A 23,027-nucleotide genomic window follows, 5' to 3' on the forward strand; every position below is an offset into this window, starting at 1 on the left:
CCTTTTGAGAGGACACTGCTAATGAATGTTAGGTCGATTATGGAGCTCGCGGCGCCTTTGCGGTAGGTACTCGTATTTCCCTCATTCATAAGAATGAGGTTTAATGATGAGAAAGCCTCTTGAATGGCTTTACCTCTTCTATCCGTCTCACGGCTGCCCCATTCAATGGACCAGGCGTTAAAGTCACCAGCGATTACGACTGGGTCATGTCTCCTCCTCACGTCTTCCACGAGAGTGTCCAGAAAGGTCTCGAATACTTCGATTGGAGCACTCGGCGGAGCATAGCAGCTATACAAGTACACTCCCCCCATCTTGGCCCTAACGAACCATGAAGTAGGGTTAGTTGGTAGCTGCTCGAAGGGCAGTCTACCGCATTCCCATATGGCTGCCTTTTTTGTACTGTCTGAGACCCACGGTTGGGTTCCTAGGTCGTAGTATTGCTCACAAAGGATGGCTACGTCGGCTTGCACTTCTCGCACTCGTTGTGTCAGCAGGTCTTGGGCTGCCCTGCAGTGGTTCAGATTAAGTTGTAGAACTCTCATTTTCCGTGCTCTGGACAGCTCTTCTAGCATTCTGGAAGATGGGACATTTCCATCCCCCAGCTGTATGACTACAGTTACTCTTAGGATCCTTCTCTCTGCATAGAATGCAGCTAGGAATTTCCTTGCACATTGGGGCCTTGTGGCCATCTTGTCCGCATCTAAAGCAGGTTTTGCTGCGATCTACTCCCTTCCTGCAGTCGAGAGCTTTCTGCCCGAAATGCCAGCACTTGTAGCACCTGTTGGGTGATATTTTCTCCCGAATGCGGACTGTTCCCCAGCCCACTTTCATCTTCCCCAGCATCGCCGCTTTTCTAGCATAGATGGCAGGAAGGCAGACCACCGCGGTCTGCATCGAGGCCCAGCTTTTCCTCAGGGATTTTACCGCATCGGTAGTGAGGCCGTTCAGGTCTGGAATGTGGTCTTTTAGAAGTTTCACTACCTCTTCTTTATTTGTCCACTCGTCCAGGTCTCTGATTTCTATTTCCGACTCCGGGATTCTCATCTCTACTGTCGCCTTATCTTTGAGTGTCTCCCTAATAGACGCTCGGTAGGTCTCCATCTCCTCGTCCTTCGCTTTCGCAAATAGGATGAGCAGGTTGCCATTTGCCGTTCGCCTGATTCTGTCGACTTTCTCCCCGATTTCTTTCAAGCTGGGGTCTGACTTCACCTGTTGTATTATTTCGGCGTAGCTTGTTTTTTCTTGCGCCTTATGGACCACTAATGCATTTGGCGGTAGTGGTTTCCTGCGGGGTTTCACAGGGGGCTTCTTCTTCCTCCCACGGCCAGCCTGCTGCCACTCTTCTCCGTCGTGAGACGCACCTTTTGTCCTACCCGATTGGTGCAGTCGAGCATTCTCCAGGTTTGATGCGGATTGTGGAGGTATGTTCTTCCCTCGGCCACCTTCTGTTTTGTTCCCCCTCTGGTAGTTTTTGGGGGGGCCATATGTCCGGTGTCGAGTCGCCCCTGTACTTGCTTGGCCTCCCAGAGATTACAAGGTGAAGACGAGACCTTCCTCTTCTTCATTTGGGGGCCATCCTGAACGCCTTGCGCGGTATCTGGTGTGCATGTGACCTGCGCCCAATTCCTCTGTATGCTCGGAGTGGTTTGTGTTTCACTGGAAACGGTATTGAGTTCCACTCCGAGTCTGTCGTAGGTGGTTTGTAAATTGGCCACCATCTGTTTAATGTCTTTATGGACATTATGTCTGGGACCAACAAAGTCCATCAGCTTCTTAATTAGATGGCCCATCTTCATGTACTGCGGCGTCTCGAGGCGAAGCTTCGCACTCGAAAGGTCTCCTTCGCTGCCGCTCCTATTTGGGTGTGTTGGTGGTACCAATCGCTGACCCGGCGCTATGAGTTTGGGAGCTGCAAGCCCCAACTTTGGGAGCTGCAAACCCTTCTGTCTAGGCGCCTGATTCTCCTGCTCTTCAACTTCCATTATTCCACTGCTAGGCAGTGGTGCCGCTTCATCCTTCTTCTCAGTGATAATTTGCTCCTCCCCAGAATCCTTGGAGCATGCAACGGCCACCGGGGCTTTCACCCGATCGGAACCGTTGGTGAGATTGCAACTCACCTGGGGTAATAATTCCGGAATTTGATTATCACTCATCATGGTTAATGGTTTAGTTTTACAAGGGTACCGTCCCTAATGTGTGTCTAGATGTATGTGTGTGTGTGTGAGAGAGTGTATTAGTGTGTGAGAGTGTGATTTGTATTCTTCTTTGTCTGGCCTCTCCTCAGAGACCTGTTCGGCCTGGGAGACCCTGCCGGTAGTTGCCTACCGCCGACATAGCCCTCTGAGTCATTGAAGCACACAAGCCCCACCGGTCCGTCAAACCGAGAATACATAGGTGGGGTACACTGATGTAGGTGTGGTTATTGTGTGTGAGTGTGAATGTCTACAACAGTGTACATTGGTGTATACGGTTACGAGTTTCTTGAGGGCTTGCCGATTAAATGTTTTCCTTCTGTTTTTAAAAGATAATGTTTAGTGAAAGTATTTTTTTTATTTATAAACATTTATTTAATTCTGTTTTTAGTATTTGTTCTATAGCGGCAACATGGATACATTATCTGTAAAAATTTCAACTGTCTCAGCTATAACGGTTCCTAAGATAGACCTTTGTGACAGACGGACGGAAAGCGAAGCTTAGTAATAGGGTTCCCTAGTTTTACCCTTTGGGTACGGTAAAATAAAAGTTTTTTTTTTTGTAAAACACCACTGCGTCTAATCTAGGTGGAAACTAGCTTGTCAGTAACTTTTTACTTGTAAAACAAATTTGTCTAACCAAGTTTTGTGTCCGGAAAGTTTGTCTTTGATGAGTAAAAAAGCAACTCACAAGCTAGTTTGCGTTTGTAACAGGTAGATTACTGTTTCAATGCCCTTCTTTCAAGGAATCATGGCATATTCAGATCTGTAACGTAAAAACCGAATTGGACTTTACTGAGTTAATATATACCTGATATATATACTGATGAATGCATGAACAACTGCGCGTCATCTTAGTATCAACGACAGGCGAGATGTCATCATCATCGTGTACATTTGAGCGTGAATGTCCTTTACATTCTTCCTTATTACTGACTGCGCCGAGACGACGGCGACGACCGTTCGTGCCATGAACTTTGGTACGGCTGATGTTGGAGATTGAGAGCTGGCCTCTGTGAAGCTGTCTCAAATACTGGCTCTTGTTAACGCCCTAAGATTGTATGTGATGAGTTATAACTAGTTATAACTCAAGAAAGGGGAACACACAATAGACCAAGGTCGCGGTGATTTACTCCCTCCTAAAACATTCTACATTCTAACCTCTAAGATTTGGACTGTGAGGTATGGCCTGCAGACCATACCATTACAGCGATAGATAAACAATCACAAATTAGACTTATTTAGTATGTGAGTAGTCTCTGCTTGCGGTTTCAGAACTCTATGTTACGTGGTTTTTAATCAGAATTTAAATCCCCTAAGAAACATAAACTAGAGTCGCCACTTAACCCAGACCGTATACTGCCCGTTCCGTACACAAAGCCTACCAAAACTGGAAATATTATTTGAAATAAAACCGTCTCCGGGACCGGGCGAAAACATATCGCTCGCCGCGAACAGACCAAAAAGAAGAAGAGATGGAAGATGTGGACCGTATGGTAGTGCACGAATTAGCATACGAATTGTCCCATTAGTACGGTAAAAATATTCGAAGCGATTTCAGGTGAAGAGTTATACCATCGGGCCCGAAAGGTCACCGTATGATGATAAAACCATAAAATAAATGCGTTTACGATCGGTAATACGACGTGTGGAAGAGGCTTTAGACCTCGCTCTCGTATGGTACTTGAATGAGCTTTAGCGTAAGTTTATTATCGATAGAGATTTTAGGTTTTCACACAATAGTGACGTTCAGGATATTCAATTTTAATGCACAAATTAGGTTTTAGATCTTTAGGCAATGACTAAAGAATACAAGGACACCAATAACACCCGAGCCCAAGTTTAGAGATGAGCAACAAATCGCAAACTAAGATTCAATCGCAGCGATTTTAAATTCGCACTCGCAACTGATGTGTGGCTCTAATAGGAAACGGCGACTGCGATTTCTTCTATTGGCGAATTTCAATTAAGCCAACCAATATTATTATAGTGGCGATTTGCGATTTTGCTGCGATTTGCGAGTTTCAATTTAGGCAACCAATATTACTATAGTTGAGAGTTGCAATTTGCGATTTTGCTGCTATTGTGATTTTGTAAACTAGGAAAGTGATAACATTTTATCTGCGAGTTGGGATTTGGCGATTTTGTTGCGAATGTAATTTCGTGTTCCATTGAAACATTTTATAGTAAACTGCGATTGATTTTTTCTCTGATTTATTAGGGATGGGCTTAAAATGGCATATGCGGGTAAAATGACATACTGCCCAAATTCAAATTTCCCGCGATGTTGTTCTATCTCTGGTGTTGTTCTATCTCTACTTCTTCCTCACATGTGCGTCACGTGACACACTTAATACGGGATGTCAATCAGTTGGCTTGTAGCTTTTAGACGAGTATATGTTTTTGTCAGAAGGCAGTTTTTGTTCCACGAGTTTCGTTTTCGTGTTTTCGCTAATCGTATTTTTTGGAAGTTAAGGCCAAGGCAGGTAAGTTCCATCCGTTATCTTGAATTTCCAATGCTAATGAATCTAATAATTATATTTTGTGAAAAGTTAGAACAATTAAATGCTGCCAATGTATTTATGGGTAATATGACATAGGGCTTATCAGTTTAAAATGATATAGTATGTCATTTAAGCTTAATTTATTTATTTCCAGAGATGGTGGGAAACTACTCACGAAAGTCAGATAGACAGCAGTGGAGTCAAAATGACATGAAAGAAGCGATTCAGTCCATCGAACGAGGGGAAATGGGTTGGTTAGCTGCAGCCAAAAGAGATTTATGATGAGATGTCCCTCAAGCCACTTTGAGACGTAGGTGCCGGAATGTAAATAAACGCATTAAGGGATCAGATAAAGGTCTTGGAAGATGGGGCACTACTTTTCCGCCTGAAAAGAAAAGAGAATTAGTGAATTACATAAAAAAGTCGAAGAACAATTTTATGGTTTAACAACCACGGAACTCCATCATTTAGCTTATGAATTTGCAGAGCAGAATCATTTACCACACCGTTTCAATTAAGAGAATAAAATGGCTGGATGGGATTGGCTTTATGGGTTCCGGAAGAGAAATTCTGACATATCGCTTAGACAGCCGGAAGCTACGTCAGTAGCCCGAGCCTCAGCGTTTAACAGAGTGAAAGTAAAAAGTTCTTCGGACATTTTCGAAAATATAATGGGGAATAATGAATTCCACCAGAAAGGATATATAATATAGATGAGTCAGGACTATCAACGGTACAAAGACCATCTAAAATGTTTGCCACGAAAGGACGGAAACAGGTTGGAACAATCACCAGTGCTGAGCGTGGTGCTCATACAACTGTTGTGTGTTGTATGAACACAATAGGCTCATTCGTTTCCCCCGCAATAATATTTGCAAGAAAAAATTCAAAGCCAGATTTGACGGATGATGTACCCATCGGGACTTTCAACTATATAGAATGGGCTGGGATGACTTATCTCCGTGTTGGAATTTTATTTGAAAATGGTTACGCACTTTCGTAAAATATTTCCAATGCATCCGTAGATAGAAAAGTTCTGCTAATCCTTGATGGTCATTCTAGCCATAAATATCTACCAGCTCTAGAATATGCGAAGAGACATGGTGTTGTTTTGCTATGCACACCACCTCACTGTACTCACCGTATCCAGCCTTTAGACGTAAGTTTTTTTGGTCCTTTATCAAACTACTATAATCAAGCAATTACCAAATGTAGGAAGGCAAATCCGGCCAGAACAGTGACGGCGTTTCAAGTTGGGCAACTATTTTCGGAAGCCTATGAAAAAGCGTCTGTTATGGGCAATGCAGTTAGTGGCTTTAAAACCACGGCATTTACCCTCCAAATCCAGATATTTTTCCGGAATGGATGTTTTCTCCTTCTGATGTCTTAGAAGAACCATCAGATCAAACTGATCTCACTGAATTAGAAATGGATACTTTTCAACAATAGAACCTTAACAATTATTCGATAATGCTAGAGTCAATACATCATTAAAGTTTGTACATATATGAACAAAAAAAAAAAATTGAAATAAAACATAAAAAAGAAGTCAGGTAAGTTGGTTTTTACTTCAACACCAAATTTAGATGAATTAAAAGAGAAGGCAAGAAAAAAGAAAATAATGCCGACAGAAAATTTAGGTCTAAGAGACAAAAGGTGTCGCTCGATATAATGATCGTTTTCAGACATCATGAAATGAAGAAAATCACGATCCTTTTTCCACTACTAGCGACGACAAGGATGAGGTTGCTTGCATCTACTGCAATGACCTTTATTCGCGATCCAAACCTATGGAAATGTGGGTAAAATGCCAGTCATTCATGAAGCCTGTGGTCTCATAGAAATTGAATGCTGTCCGGATTAGATCAAAGCTAAGATCGTTTTACTCTGTGATATGTTTTATATTTCAGATGACATAGTAGTCGTATGTATGTGATAAATATGGTTTATTTTTTTTTTTATTTAAAACTAAGTTAAAAAGTAACTTCGTTTATAATAGTAAATGAATAGAGTATAATTAGGTTAAGATTAATAATTTAAATATTTGTATTTTTTTTTTTAAAATTAAAATAAGAATGAAATTTAGGGGGGGGGGCAAGGTAAAAATGAAATATGTTAATATATATACTTCGAGCATTAGTGTTGTCATGTGATAGTTGGGTATAGAGTAAATATGAACATCACATTTAGGAGGGCACGCAGACGCAGAACTTACATTAGTGCTGTGGAAAGGAGCGTTCGGCAAGTATAAGAATGTATTCAGAGTGATAGAAATTGTGGATTAATCTTATTAATAGTGGAGGGATAAATTGGTATACACCTATTTTGAGGTCGTAGATTTACTGAATCTGAAACTTTTTTCTTTGGCGGTCTCCTACGTTTGTTTCAGAAAAAGAAATTTATTTACCATTTGATTTTTTCTTTCTTTCGGCCCTATAAGTATAATTTTATATGTTTTCATTATTTATCTAAAGTTTTATTTCTAAAAGCCAACTTTGATTGGGGGATAGAAAATGTCCAACATTTCTACTGAAACCACTTTTTCTTAAACAAAATAGAGCAAAGAAAATGGAGACCAGATGGCCGATGAAGTTTGACATTTGATATATCTTTCTTTCTCTTCCCTATGTATCAGAGACATATATTCTAAGACCTTTAAACTAAAGAATGCTATATCTTTTCTTCTCTCTTCTTTCCCATTTTTCCTTTTTTTTTTTTTTTTTTTTCGTTTTTTTTTTTTTTTTTATTTTTAAATAATTACTATTTTTTTTTTTTTTTTTTTGAATAAAAAATTACATTTTTGGTATTTAGGAAAAACTGGGGAAATCCGTCCGATTTTCACCAAAATTGGTATCCACCCTATTTTGAAGTCGTAGATTATGAATCTGAACTTTTCCTGGGGTCTCTTATTACCGTTTTTCAGAAAGAAACATAATGTCTCAATTTTGATGTTTTTTTCTTTAATTTCTCATATTTTTTAAGGAGGCTTTTCTAAGCCATTTTTTGTTAGGTTTGATAAGTCAGAAATGTTTTTTGCTATTTTTGATTAGCTTGTTTGCACACTTACAATTTTATGCCCGAATAGAGGCAGTTTGCTTAAATAATTTGGTAACGATCTGAAAAATGTTGGTTTATGGTTGGTTCGGGTTCTTGTTATTCGTTCCGGAAGTCCAAGAACTCTGGCAGCGCATCGCAATGAAATAATGTTTCACTATTTCCTTTTGCTCATACGCATCACAGTTCTAGGACGGTTCAGATCGGTAATAAGAGAAACCCGATGTAAGTTTATGTGTTTCTTGCATTTAAAGCAACGCTGCCAATGCTAAACCTAAATTTAGCGTGTTTTTTTTCGCTTATTCTGGAATTACGAAAGGCGGTCGCCACAAGAACGGCTCCTTCCCAAAACTGCTATTTTACCAACGAGATCTGACTATTTTTAACCTTATCCACATTAACGGGGCGGAAGAGTTTTGATTGCATTGGTTTTAACTTTTTTTTTTTTTTTTTTTTTATTTTTTTTTGATATAATATAAGCACAAAAGATTAACAACCTCTGCATGGAAGTTGTAACCAATGCATTCAAAACTCTTTCGTGCAAATTCGTGGTTATACCATACATAATACTATACATATCTATATGTATGATATGCATATTATATGGTGTTAATCTATTGTTGTTATATTTAATTAAAGATACCCTCGAAAGAAGTTAAACCAATGAATCAAATCTTCCGTGTAATTTTGTGGATATAGGGTGTATATTTAATTATGTCGATCTCATAATTAGAGCTAATTTAATTTAATAATCCATCACCCGAAAAATTGGAAGATAGGCATAGTTTAGGGTCTAAGGAATATATTTGTCTCTGTTATTACATAGGAGAGAGAAAAAAGGATACATGAAATGTCAAACTCCATCTGGTCTCCATTTTCTGTTGATATTTGTTAAGAAAAGTGTTTTATTTCAGTAAATGATTGGACATTTTTTCCTATCCCCATCAAGTGTGGCTTTTAGATAAAATTTTGATAATATGGAATTAAAACATATGAAATTTATTACTTTATAAGGGCGAAATAAAGAAAAATTCAATGTTGAAATAATTTTCGTTTTTCTGAAAAACGGTAAGAGACCGCCAAGAAAAAAGTAGATTCGTATCTACGACTTAAAATAGGGTGTATACAATTTTGGTGAAAATAGGACGATTTCCAGTTTTTCCAAATATTACCGACATTTTTTATTAATTTTTGACAAGTAACAGCCTAATTTCATATAATGGATTATTTTTTTACCAGATTGGATGTAATGAAAGATTTTTAGTTTTATTGTTTCCAGGATCAGGGGGAGGGGAAATGCCCCTGTTCCCCCCCTTTCGCGCCATGAGTCTAATGTTCTATACTATGATAAATGTTCTATGTTATTTGTTCTAATTCTGGTTGTTGTACGTTTGTAAAATAAAAAGTTATAGAGTTTATTCTAAAAGTATTCATTTTACGCGGAAAATTCTCCCTATTTGTAGAGAATATATAATTTTAAGGTAAGATATAATTTACCGGGTGTTTCTCGAAAATGGTTTTCCTTATACATTTTTTATTTTGTTTCTGATAAAAATGAGATTTGTATGCTGCAATGACATAAATTAAGATTGATTTGACGCTATTCAATTCGTTTCGATCATTCCTGTTTCACCGGAATGACTACAACTTTTTTTTTTTTTTTTTTTTTTTTTTTTTTTTTTATTTTTTTTATTCGATATGAAATGACACTCTGCATAGAATAACATATCATCTTCATTTTGGACATTTACGCTTTAAATCGTATTTTAAATTGAATCTAGAGTGTCATGGTGGTTTAGAAACACTAATTTTTAATCAAGGATCCTTTGGAAAAAAGTAATAATTGTCTTACAGTGGTGAAGCTATGGGGGGTGTTGGGAGGGGAATCCGAAGAGACGAGGTAGCTTTTAAACTAACAGAAGACTACATACACTTACGAATCTCTCGATAAATCCAGGGTCAACGGCGCGGCGCCCAAAATCCTAACGGTGGACCATATTTTATGGAAAAATTATTTTGCTCGTAGATATTCAATATGTGTTAAAATTACAAAGTCAATACAAAATATGAAAAAATTAAGAATTATTAGTGCATAGGAAATGGTTTATACAGGGTGTTACAATATTAACCCACATAAAAAATCATATTTTCGCAGATTCAGGTCAAGTCACCCCTTAACTAGTTTCCAAAAAATGAATGAGCCTAGAAGCATCATAATATGTAAAAAAAAATGTTATACAGGGTGTCTCAAAAGTCAAAAGTAATGAACTTGTTATAAAACTAGTTTTTTCTTAAAAATCGATTTTAAGACTTTTGGGACAATTGCATAAAAATATGATAAGCGTTGTACCTTCATTTTATTTGTAATTATTTTGAAAATGCAATATTTTATCAACTTACTTTGTAACTTATTGAAAAATATATATTTTTTATTTTTTTATTCATATCTCTGAAACTATCCAAATATATTTACATCTTATCTTAGGATTATGTAAAGTGATCAGAAAGGAAGCCAAAAATACAACAATATACAGAGTGTTCCCTTTAAAAAAATCATCCCGGTCCACTCACACTTTTTTGAGCCACCCTATAGAAGTTAAAATATTTTCCTGAAATACATCCTCGTACATACTTTAGGTGTGCAAACTTAAAAAAGTTTTTTTATTCTAGAAGCTACAGATGCTTGACGCACTATTGCCGGACAGTCCAACAAAACAATATGCTCTACACAGGGTGGCAGTTTGGGGCAGATTTATTTTGCTCGACATAAAAGAATAAGGACTACCTAAGCGAATGACATGTATAAAAAATACGATATTTCTACATTTTTTTTTTAAATCGTTCATAAATTTTAAAGGCTTTTTTTTTGAAAAATATATTTTAACAAAAATGACCCTAATACAAATATGGGAAAACATTATTAAAATGTGAAAGAGGCAGAAAAACAGTAAAAACTTACCCCTATCATCTACATTCATCATAAAAAAAATATTTGTAAAATATACGTTTTAAAAAAAATACAAAATTGAGACTTCTGCTGCGATATAATAGCATTTTATTAGTTACGACAATTCCATTATTCATTTGCTTTTGTTTTGTGATGCTCCAAAGCCTACTTGTTGTAAATTGATAACAAGATTTATGAAATATTAATATATTTTTTTTGGAGATAATCAATGTTTTTAGTGACCCTGGCTCTCTGTTGTTTCCTGTGTGAACACCCTTGGGGATTAAACACGAAATTATTTTCAAAGATGAAGTTTTTTGGAAAGAAAAATCTAAAAAACAGCTTACGGAATTCTACATAAAATGTCTTTTGACCGAAATGGTGGATCCTAGAAAATGTAGAAATATGTCTATTAGAAATATCTCTGTTAAAAGTTAAGTAGTCCATCGTAATCGTCCATTGTTTAAACAATATTATTATCTGATATAATAAATATTTATATGCATTAATATTGCTTATATGTATGTCCATTGACTTCGTATATGTAGTAAATACTTTTTGAGTAAATATATCGTCTCAGTGTTTTTTATTTTATTTTGGTGTGTTTTTTACGAATTATTTTTTGTTTGTAGAGTACTACTATTATGGCACTTTAACTATCACCAGTATAATACATAGTAGTATAATTTTTATCACTTTTAACAATATTAATTTTTTAAACAATTTAAAAATAATAGAGCAAAGTAAGAATAGGTAGTAACAATTATTATATCATATAATCCCTATATCATGTATCATGTATTATCTCTTTATTTAATGCGATATAACGATTTTACTCTAATTTTTGCTTATTGAAGTGGCGCCGCGCGCCGGCCGGCGCCGGTGCAAATTACTGTAGACTTCCATTACTACACAGTGGTCAAACCATCTTATTAATTATTTATTGTTTTGTTTTGTTACATTGCATCACGATCAATGACCATACACACACAATAGATGCAACGCAAATGTTGTTTGCCGTATGATTTGATTACAAAATAACAATTTTAAATTATTGTGTAAGAGACAAGCGTTATAAAATAATTTAACCAAATAATTCGAATACGTACCTGGTTTCCTTTGCCCGCCTTCAAAAGCGTCAGCAACAAAATTCACGTGAGGGCGCCACATTACGGACAACAAAAATGATCAAAATTGGGTTTGCAGAGGCTCGGGCGTCACAAAATTGTGACCATGTTTTTTAATATTTTGAAATAATTTTTGTTTCACTTTATTAAGGAAGCTTCCAGACATGCTCGTAATTAGTTTTAAAATCGATTTGAATACATTTAATGCTAAAAAAATTACTTATAAAATCGTCTTTTTTTAGGGGGTTTTAGGGGTAAATTTGAAACAGTTTGAGTTGAGTTTGGGGAAGGAAATATAATTATAAGCACGTCTTAAGATGTATACAAACAAATAAAAAAAGATTCGTGAAGAAAGGTCACATGGTTTTTGCAGCATTTTGTGATAGCCAAACCCTTACAAATTCTAAGCTAGCGCCAGTGGGAAGGAGAGCCTTAAAAAAAAATTGAAAACTAAACAATTGATTTTTATTAACTTTTTTTTAACTGTTAAGCTATAGATGCATACACAGAGAATTATATGCCTAGTACAATATTAATATAATAATCAATCGCAATCACAGGTTACAGTCGGAGCGATTTAAAAATCGCAATCGCAGTTTCAATTGCTATTGGAGAATCGCCATATTGTCAGAATTCTCCATTATTTTGTCGCAAGTTTGTCTTGTTTTTGTCTCAAAATCGTGTTTACTTTTTGTCGCCTTAGTCTGGACCCGGCATAATATAATATACAGGGTGAGTTTCCTACGGTGTTCTCTATGGGTATCTCGGAAACTACTAAAGATAGAGAGTCGGTTAAATGGGGAAAGAATTGCAGTTTTATGGGGTCATAAATATGCGCCTTTCAGATTTTTGAAAAAGTTCATGACTTTCATGGTATCTCGAAAAAAACAAATATCGGCTATTTTAAAAATTGTCTCTAATTCCATTATAAGCTATTTTAGATAAAAAGTTTTGAGATAAAAGTTGTAAATAATCACATCCTTAATGATATTCTGTCCTCCGTTTTTTCTATAGACGGTCATTTTTGACATATGACACAAATATATGTTTTTTTTAAAGGGAAACCATAGTTGGCCATAGCTTCATAAAAAACGCCATTTTTTAAGCTTTTCAGCGATATAAGGTATAATATGTTTTCTTCGAAAAATTACTAAGTTATAGCCAATTCTTATAATTTTTAAACAATTTCACTTAGTTGGCCATGGAAACAAGTTTAATCGTCTTTGCTCACATAAATGTGAAGCTGTCACATCCAAATTTTGTAAATTAAAATAAACAAAAATTGTAAATATGCATTTTTCAAATGAAGAAAAGCGTGTAGGATTATTGGTTCAAGTTTTCTTGAACATACATTTTGGAGGATACGTGGACCGGTGTTTTTAGAGAACGGTTTTCAAGACATGTTAAAAAAGTTAAATTTAGTTATAGCCAATTCTTATCTTTCTATGGCCAACTAAGTGAAATTGTTTAAAAATGATAAGAATTGGCTATAACTCACTAATTTTTCGAAGAAAACATATTATAGCTTATATCGCTAAAAAGCTTAAAAAATGGCGCTTTTTATGAAGTCATGGCCAACTATGGTTTCCATTTAAAAAAACATGTGTTTATATCATATGTCAAAAATGACAGGCTTTAGAAAAAAGCGCAGGACATAATTTCATTAAGGATGTGATTATCTACAACTTTTATCTGAAAACTTTTTTTCTAAAATAGCTTATAATGGATTTAGGGACAATTTTTAAAATAGCCGAAATTTATTTTTTTCGAAATATCTAGTAAGCCATGCACTTTTTCAAAAATCTGAAAGGCGCATATTTATGACCCCATAAAACTGCAATTCTTTCCCCATTTAATCGACTCTCTATCTCCAGTAGTTTCCGAGATACCCATAGAGAACATTGTAGGAAACTCACCCTGTATAATAATTTATTAACAGTTATATAAATGTAAATAAAACGATGAAAAATGTCAATGTTACGTGAATATCATAACCTATTGTCGAGTTATGTCCACCTATTTTTCTATGGATACTTTTGTCAATATTTTTATTATACGAGGGAAATGTTGAAGACGCTTCTCAGCATTTTCAATGTTTTGAACAATAATTTTAGCTGCCAAGTCGAAAATTATCAATTAATTATTGAGGAATTATAGAATTATTTCCAGATATATTTCCTAAAACATTTCGGGGATAGTGTAGCGGCTGTTTTAATACTGAGTCATTATCTACCATAGGCAAAGAAATGTAGGCACTTCATATCTTTAATTTATGTAGTCTATTATAACGTATTTATTACATTTATATTATTTCTCAGCTGGGACAATCAATTTTCCTTACATCAATATCAAAAAGTACACATATAACAGCATCGCCAGTGTCTTGGTCTTTAATAGTGAATTCTAGTGCCACTGTTACCTACAAAAATTAGTAATTAATAAATTTTGAAATTAGTAGATATATTTCTGAGTAGTTGTAGTAGTAGTCTCCAAGTTATTAGACTGACTGAAAATAGTACATAGGACTGCAGAATGTGACCTAGAAATCAGAGGATCAACACAACAAATGCGTAAAGGTTCCGTGGAACAGGACAATAGCCATCTCAAATATATGCTAAATATACTTTTTGAAAATTGACGTTAAGTATTTCAATACAGTTGATAAGAATTAAACAACAACGTTACCTCAGGAAAAATATTTAAAATATCCATCGATATTTTATATTTAATGTGTTCATTTTTTACTATCGGGCACTGAGTGTTTTCTATCCCATCACAAGCATCATCCTGGGTCAATGGATACGGTATAGTCACTCCAGCGTAAGTAGCCAGAATATTAGGCTTCATATTTTCTAAATATTTTGCTAAAATATTAATTGCTTAATACTAATATGCTTGATGATAAAAATATGTAAATATTAATCCTTACGGGATAAAAATTCTAAGTAGATAGTAAACGGACAGCCGGGTATACATGTACAAGGTGTTTGATTACAAAGCAGAGTCCCAGCATACATTGTAGTGTTTGGAAGTAGTGCTCCATTGTCACCTATACAAAAAAAATTCTATAAATAACATTCGATGTCAATTTGTGAGCGCAATATACAGGGTAATCCGAACTGTATTCCGGAAACTTCGACAGCATATTCCGTGGTGAAGCTATGGGGGGGGGGGGGATGCCCCCCCCCCCGTTGTATAATTGAGTTGGGAAATTAGTCATGACAACGCGACGCGACGTCTAAATCCCAAATTTGTCAAAAATAAAATATTGCCATCAACTTAGATTTACAAAAAATAATAACAACTTGGGCCACTTTGAAGACCAGACGACTATTCTATACTAATATAGTATGTATAAAATCCTTAAGTGTGTGACTGACATACTGATTAATCACGATCCTGCTCAAACCATTCAACGTAAGAAGCTCAATTTTGGCATACAGGTTGATTCTAGAGTGTAGAGGTTCGATAAGAAGGGATTTTTCGAAATTCCAGTTCCAAGAGGGTGAAACCACCCCTCAAATATTACAATATTTTTTATTTAAAAAACGGTCAAGTTTCCGAAAAAAACGCTTAAACACGTATATTTTATTTTGTTTTTTTACATATTTTAAGATTTTTTAAAAATGTATACAGGGTGTTTCGAAAAATCTGGTAATGGATTAATCACGATCCTGCTTAAAACGCTTGACGTAAAAAGCTGATTTTTGGAAAACAGATTGACTTTAGGATGTACAGGTTCGATAAGAAAGGATTTCTCGAAACTCGAATTCTTAGAGGGTGAAACTATCCCTCATATATTAAAATATTTGTTATTTAAAAACCGGTTAGTTTTTCGGAAAAACTCTTAAACACGTATATTTTATTTTGTTGTTTTACATATTTTAAGATTTTTATAATATAATAATATAATATATACAGGGTGTTTCATAAAATATGGCCATTGAGTAATCACGATTCTGCTTAAATTGCTTGACGTTTAAAGCTGATTTTTGGCAAACGGATTGACTGTGGGGTGTAGAGGTTCGATAAGGAGGGTTTCTCGTATCTCAAATTCCAAGAGGGTGAAAACGCCCCTCAAATATTACAATATTTGATATTTATAAAACGGTTAGTCTTTCGGGAAAAGGCTTGGACAAGCATAATTTATTTGGTTTTTTTACATATTTTGAAATTTTTTAAAAAATCATACAGGGTGTTCCAAAAAGTTGGGTAATTTCTTAACGACGATTCTGCTTAAACGGCTTGACGTAAAAAGCTTATTTTTGGCAAACGGATTTTTCGAAAGTCAAATTCCAACGAGATGAAACTACCCCCCAAATATTACCAAGTTATATAATAATATCGCCATATTGTTTTTTCTCATGCTGACATAAATGTGAGAAAATTTTATCCAGTTTGTATGTTAATGGAAATTCTTGCTTTGCTTTGTCATCACCATTACTAATGATTAAATCGAAGCGAACGAAGTCGCTGGTACACGCTAGTTATTAAATAAAATATTAAGGATGGTACGATTTTATTTTAACTTTAGAGTTGTCATAACAATAATTATTTATGCATGTTATAATGTTCAATAATGTTAAACTTAAATTTCAAATTAATAAAACATTTTTTTTTTAAAACAAGGGTTTTTATTCCTATCACGATACATTATTACATGTATTATGGCCTCTAAAAAAAGTAGGAAGTTTGGAAAATTGCTTGTCCTCCCCCCCCCCCCAAACCAAACCAAAAAAAAGGTTCTAGCGTCACCACTGAGCATATTTTGCAGATAAAAATAAATAAAAAAGTTCATATAAATGTATGTCCTAAAAAGCTTAGTTTCGGAGATACGGGGTGTAGAAGTTTCATTTTCATTTCGATTTTTTCCAAATAATTTCTAAAGTAACGTTAATATTTGGATGAAAAATGATGTCTGGTTTGATTTGGTTTGGTTGTTCTTTAACGTGAGAAATTTGATTGATGTCAATATGTCTCCTACTTGTAGAGGGCGCCACCTACACATTTTTTAACTGGTTTGAAAAGTAACTTTTCGTCCGTACCTGTATAAAACTACCGAGTAAAAAAATATACATTTACGACGTTTTTTACGTAAAAAAGATCTCTTGATAAAAATCGCTACGAGTAATGGTTAGTGATGACGCTTTGGAACAGGATCTGTTATTTTCGAAACAGGTTTGTTTTGGAACTGGCTTGGAACAGGTTTATGTGCTATCTTATACCAGTTCCAGTTCCAACTGTTCCAGCCGTTTCAAAACACTGCAACTTAAACTAAATACTTAAAGAAATAAATTATTGGAATTGTTTAAATTATGTTATCTACTATATTTGTGATACTAGATTCTTAATAGTGTATTTTTCAAAATGAGATAATTATATATTATATTGCATTTGGCAACATCGCCAGTACGTTTTTTTGATGGTAAGAAATTCCCTACACCTATTCTGTTTACATTAAAAAAAACTCTGCGTAAAAAATGTATACACACCGACAAAGGAACAGCTTATTATGATAAAGGCGACGACCTTTTTTATAGGCATGGTAATTTTCGAAATAGGTATAAGGAATTTACTTTAAATTTTTTTGTTTTGGCTAATTCGTGCTACTGAATTATTATCTAGAGTTACTTAGTGCAGTACACAACAATCATCATAATTAAGCGGGAGTTGTTTTAACCTATCGCCGAAGAAGATAGTGGAAACAAATTAAAATAATTGTTATTTATAAACGTTAACAATTCCTTTCAAGATTCTTCGTGTTAATTTATAATTAGATGTTATAATACTACTTTGCTTGTTGGTACTCTTTGAGCCAACCAAAATATTTTAGTCTATCTCTGTTATTATTTGTTTAGTTGTTTAATTTAGGGTATAAATATTTATAGGTCTGTTGAATTTTTATTATTACAAGAATAGAATTTGATTTGTGTACTATCTAGGACTTTAAGTTTAATATCTAGAAATGTAAGTTGTTTTTATTTTATATATGTATTTTACTATTTTACTTATATAAAATAGTAAATATTAGATATTCTTTTCTTTCTGTATTTTTAAATATTGATTTCCTATTTAAAATATATAATAATAATTTAGTTGAATTTTAATTAAATATATCAAATATCAACAACGCTGCGAAAACCGTCACCCTTGTTTTTTTTACGCCTATGCACTATATTAGTGCACTCGCACTCGATCTGGATAATATAACGCCAAGCGGCCGCGTCGCTAAAGCGATATACTACCTCGTTTCTCAACTGAAACTAGTTCTTTTTACTTAACTGTTCCAAGTCCCAAACTGTTCCACTAGCACTAGCGAAACCGATATACGACCTCGATTATCAACTCAAACCAGTTCTTTTTACTTAACTGTTTCAAACAGTTCCAAGTTCCTAACTGTTCCAAGCCCTAAACAGTTCCAAGTCCTTAACTGTTCCAAGCGCTAAACTGTTCCAGGCCCTAAACTGTTTCAAGTCCCAACCTGAACAGCGGGACTTGGAACAGTTTGAGACTTGGAACGGTTTGGGACTTGGAACATTTTGAGACTTGGAACAGTTAGGAACTTGGAACTGTTTGAAACAGTTAAGTAAAAAGAACTGGTTTCAGTTGATAATCGAGGTCGTATATCGGTTGCGCTAGTCTAGCCAAAGTTTAGCGGACGCGACCGTTCAGGTGTTATCTGTTAACAGGTGTTATTATTTAAAATATTTATTTAAAATTCAACTAATTTTTTTTAAATATTTTAATTTTTTTAATGTAAACAGAAACAGAATAGGTAAGGATCATTTTTTATTATAAAAAAAATGCTGGCAATGTTGCCAAATGCAATATAATTATCGCATTATAGTTTTTTTTTAAATACAGTGTAAGAACAGTCGGTTATTGTTTTGTATTATAAATATAGTAGATATTAAAAAAAAACTTTTTCAAGAATTTACTTTTTAAGTCTATAACAAAATTATAAATCTATAATATTTATTCATTAATGCTTATACAGGGTGTGTCTTAAATAAGTGCACATAGTAGGGTGGTATATTCTGATTCTCATGAGTTTTTTTCGGGAAAACATGTTTTGGAAAAGTTTATATTTTTCGAAAATTTGATATGAGTTTCTTTTAATTTTTAGTTAAAAAAACATTATATCGTGATAATGGAGCAACATAGCTAGTAGATTAAATTTAGAGAAAACAGAAAAATCTCCAGTAGTTCTCATTATTTAAGCAAAAAATATTCTTTTATATAAATTTAAAAAGAAAAATAGCAACCGAATCAGAATGACGCAATTACGGTATTAATTTTCGTTTTAGAACAGTTTGGAACTGGAACAGGTTTCTTGGAACAGGTATCTTTTGCAACTGGAACAGGTTTCTTGGAACAGGTATCTTTTGCAACTGGAACAGCTTGTACCTGTTATTAAAAAATCGCTGTTCCGGCCATGACTAGTAATGGTTCTCGAGATATTAGTCCAGTCATCTTAGGGTACGTTTATGTTGGAGCTGCGATAAACGATAAAAGCAGTGAATTAGCGCTGCTCTTATCGTTGCTCAATTGCCAAGCGTGTCTCGACGCGTTGCTCCAATATAAACACCAACATATAAATTAATATAATAATATTCTTTGCTTCGCTACTATCGCTGCTCTTATCGTTTATCGCCGCTCCAACATAAACGCACCCTTAGGGGTTTCACCTCGGAATTCGAGGTAACCGGCCGTAAACTCGTATAAACCTATATTTTAACATCCTAAAACATGTCTCAAAACCTATATATGATATCGTGTGCGCGACTTATAGATAACTGAGGTCAAAGGTCAAAAAATCGATTTTTTGCGCATTTTTTGCAAATATCTCGTTCCCTTTCACATTTACGCTATTTGTATTTTTTTAAGTATAGAGGATAAAATTCTCTACAACTTTTGTTTCAGAATTTTTTTTGTACCTTAAACCGTTTTTGAGATAGAGGGCGGTGAGCGCGCAGTCTTTCATTATGTACGGTATCATTCAAGTTCAACATGTAGTCTCGGTCAAAAACACGCCGTATAAAGTCCGTTAATTATTGAAAAATATATAATTATAAATAATTTACATTTTTTCATAAAAGATCATATTGAATATAATTTTTTTTTTCATAAATTATGTATATATTCATTTAATAACACTTACCTCTTTGTATAATTAGAAAATGATTAACAGAAATACTTTAATTACATTTTAATTATAGTCAGATTTATACTAATTACCTCCAGCTCCAGAAAATTTGCTGAACACAATATTCTGCAACTGCAAGAATGGTTGTGGTTCGCGATGTGGATGCAGAAATCAGGGTTGCCGTGCTCTTTAGGTTGTGGCCAGTGTAATGGGCATGCTTGTCTCAATGCTTCACCTCTATCAGAGTGATGTCAATGAAGATGGTACATTTGACCCCGAAATCCTAGAAGACTTGGAGACAAATGTCGTTGAAGATGAAAAATGAAGAAGAATTCTTCGAAATTCCACAATGACCAGACAACGATGATGAAGAAGAAGGAGAAAACTAAAAATAAGAACATGGAGTTCTTTTTTTTTTTTATTTAATTTTGTCTTTATTTTTATTTAATTATTATTAATTTTTATACATTAAATTTAATATTCTATTTTTTATTATTTATATAATTTTTATTAATTATTTATTTTTATTTAATTATTTATACAGGGTGTCCCAAAAATAAGTGCAAATATTTTTAACTGGTAATATATTTCGGCCTCAGAAACACGCCCATGAGGTATTTTTTGCAAAAAATTAAAAATTTGGAATTTTTTGGAAAAAATTTTGGATTTTTTTTATTTTAATTTAAAAAACATAATTTCTTGATAATATGGCAACATAGGTAGTAGCTTAAATTTACATGAAAGAAAATCCAGAAAAGATCCAGTGGTTCTCAAAATTTTAGCAAAAAATGATTTTTTTTGGAAATTTTCAAAGTAAAATAACTCGGTTATTTTGGACTTATTTGAAAAACAGTAAAGAGAAAAAACGTTGCTTTTGACCAGATCTACCACACCTTAAAATATCTGCACTTATTTCTGGGACACCCTGTATATTCAAATCGGATTTTTTATTAGACATATGTAAATTAAAAATGTATTTCTAGTCTTTTTATTTACTTAAAATGTAATTAGTATAAATCTAACTATAATTAAAATTTAATTAAAGTATTTCTGTTAATAATTTTCTAATTGTACAAAGAGGTAAGTGTTATTAAATGAAGATATACTTAATTTATGAAAAAAATTATTATATTCAATATGATCTTTTATGAAAAAATGTAAATTATTTATAATAATTATATATTTTTCAATATGACGGACTTTATACGGAATTCAAATTTATTTTATTAATTATTATTCTTTATTATTTTAATTTATTAATTTTTTTTTTACTTTTTTTTATTTATTTTTTTTTTTTTTTTTGTTTTTGACCGAGACTACAGGTTGATCTTAAATGATACCGTACATAATGAAAGACTGCGCGCTCACCGCCCTCTATCTCAAAAACGGTTTGTGGTACAAAAAATTTTTGAAACAAAAGTTGTAGAGAATTTTATCCTCTACAATATTTATAATGAATACAAATAGCGTAAATGTGAAAGGGAACGAGATATTTGCAAAAAATGCGCAAAAAATCGATTTTTGACATTTGACCCCAGTTATCTACAAGTCGCGCACACGCTATCATATGTAGGTTTTGAGACATGTTTTAGGATGTTAAAATAAAGGCTTATACAAGTTTACAGCCGGTTATCTTGAATTCCAGGATTCCTACCCTATTTCGACTAAGATGACTGGACTATATTTGTAATCGATATTATCAATACCTGTCGTCATTGACATAAATTAAACATGTTGACTAAATAGTTATTAGACTGACAAAGTTTCCGGAATACAGTTCGGACAACCCTGTATAATATTCAGTGTCTGTTTGGCGGCAAGAATAGCCTCCATTATACAATAATTTTGAAGAGGTCGATTTAAAAAAAATGCTCAGAAAATTACTCTTAATAAATAAATATTTGCGTATTCGGAACAATGCTGGAACACGACCATTGGTATTTTTAGTTGCGGTTTTTTGTCGATATAATCTTTTTATACAGGGTGTCATAATAGTGTATCGAACTTCCGCGGGTGATTCTACAGATAAAAAAATTGTGTGCACTAGAAAAATTGAAACTTCTTACTAAAGCTATTCAATTAAACGATTTGAAGGATATATTTAAATTTGAAGGACATGTTTAAAAAAATACAGGATATCCCATTTAAAAAAAAAAATGTGAAAAAATCAACGCTATCTCCGTTTGAATATTCACAGGGTGGCGCACGTGGTTTCGCCTCGTTGTTATCACGAAACGGCAAAGGCCTGTAGAAACACAAAAATGATTAGTTACACATGTGTAGACGTACATGTTGGGAGAAAGTGCACCCAATTTTATATAACTATCGCATTCTTTTTATAACAGGGTGTTTCAAAAAAAAAAAAAAAAAAAAAAACAAAGTTATATTTTTTCTTATTGGATTTTTTACTTATTGGCATCATTTTTGGATTTTTGGACCCAAAAAAGGTATTTACTATAAGGGTTAAATATATGTTTAAAATCTTTAGTTTTTAGTTTTAAAGATCCTTGCATAATAAATTTGCATAGGACTATCAATTTTAGATAGACAATTATTTACAGCCCTGGTACATTACTCGCTCTCCTCAGAATATTAGCTTTATGCTGAGCTTAGTGTAATGGTAAGAGAAAATAAACTTTATCTGAAAAATGGTCTATTAGTTATTGTAAATTATACAGGGTTATTTCAAAAGTTGCTGATCTATTTTTAATGGATATATTTTATCACAGGATAACACATCAGACTTTTATGATAACAAATTTCGTTATTTCAAAAGCAACACCCTGTATTTTTTTTAAATAAATCGAAGCAGGTTCAAAAAAATAGTTCTTTCAACTACTATTTAGGGTTTCATATACCATATCTAGGCTTCAGTTTTACTTATAATCAAATGTATCTTAAATAAAATTGCAATCAAAACAGCTGATGTCATGACAAGTTCCTAATGACAGTTAGTAACTATTTTCAAAGTCGACATTTAATTTATGGAGGATATTATTTATCATTTATAACCTTTTTTTTTTTTTTTTTTTTTTTTTAAATTTACCTACAATAGAT

The 23,027-nt window shown here is 33.8% G+C and overlaps 1 protein-coding gene across 1 annotated transcript; it reads right to left on the minus strand.

Moving 5' to 3' along the window:
* Window positions 1-14,075: 14,075 nt before the first annotated feature.
* On the minus strand, window positions 14,076-20,131 carry LOC115883506 (NPC intracellular cholesterol transporter 2-like). The gene is made up of 4 exons (XM_030901876.1): window positions 20,063-20,131; window positions 14,754-14,873; window positions 14,510-14,688; window positions 14,076-14,243 (listed from the first exon to the last, which is right to left on the minus strand). The coding sequence occupies exons 2-4, from the start codon at window positions 14,839-14,841 to the stop codon at window positions 14,139-14,141; spliced, it is 372 nt and encodes a 123-aa protein (XP_030757736.1). The 5' UTR covers window positions 14,842-14,873; window positions 20,063-20,131; the 3' UTR covers window positions 14,076-14,138.
* Window positions 20,132-23,027: the final 2,896 nt, after the last annotated feature.

This window comes from Sitophilus oryzae, unplaced genomic scaffold (assembly GCF_002938485.1).
Source record: "Sitophilus oryzae breed Bouriz unplaced genomic scaffold, Soryzae_2.0 scaffold_1931_pilon_pilon, whole genome shotgun sequence".
Classification (NCBI taxonomy): Eukaryota; Metazoa; Arthropoda; class Insecta; order Coleoptera; family Curculionidae; genus Sitophilus; species Sitophilus oryzae.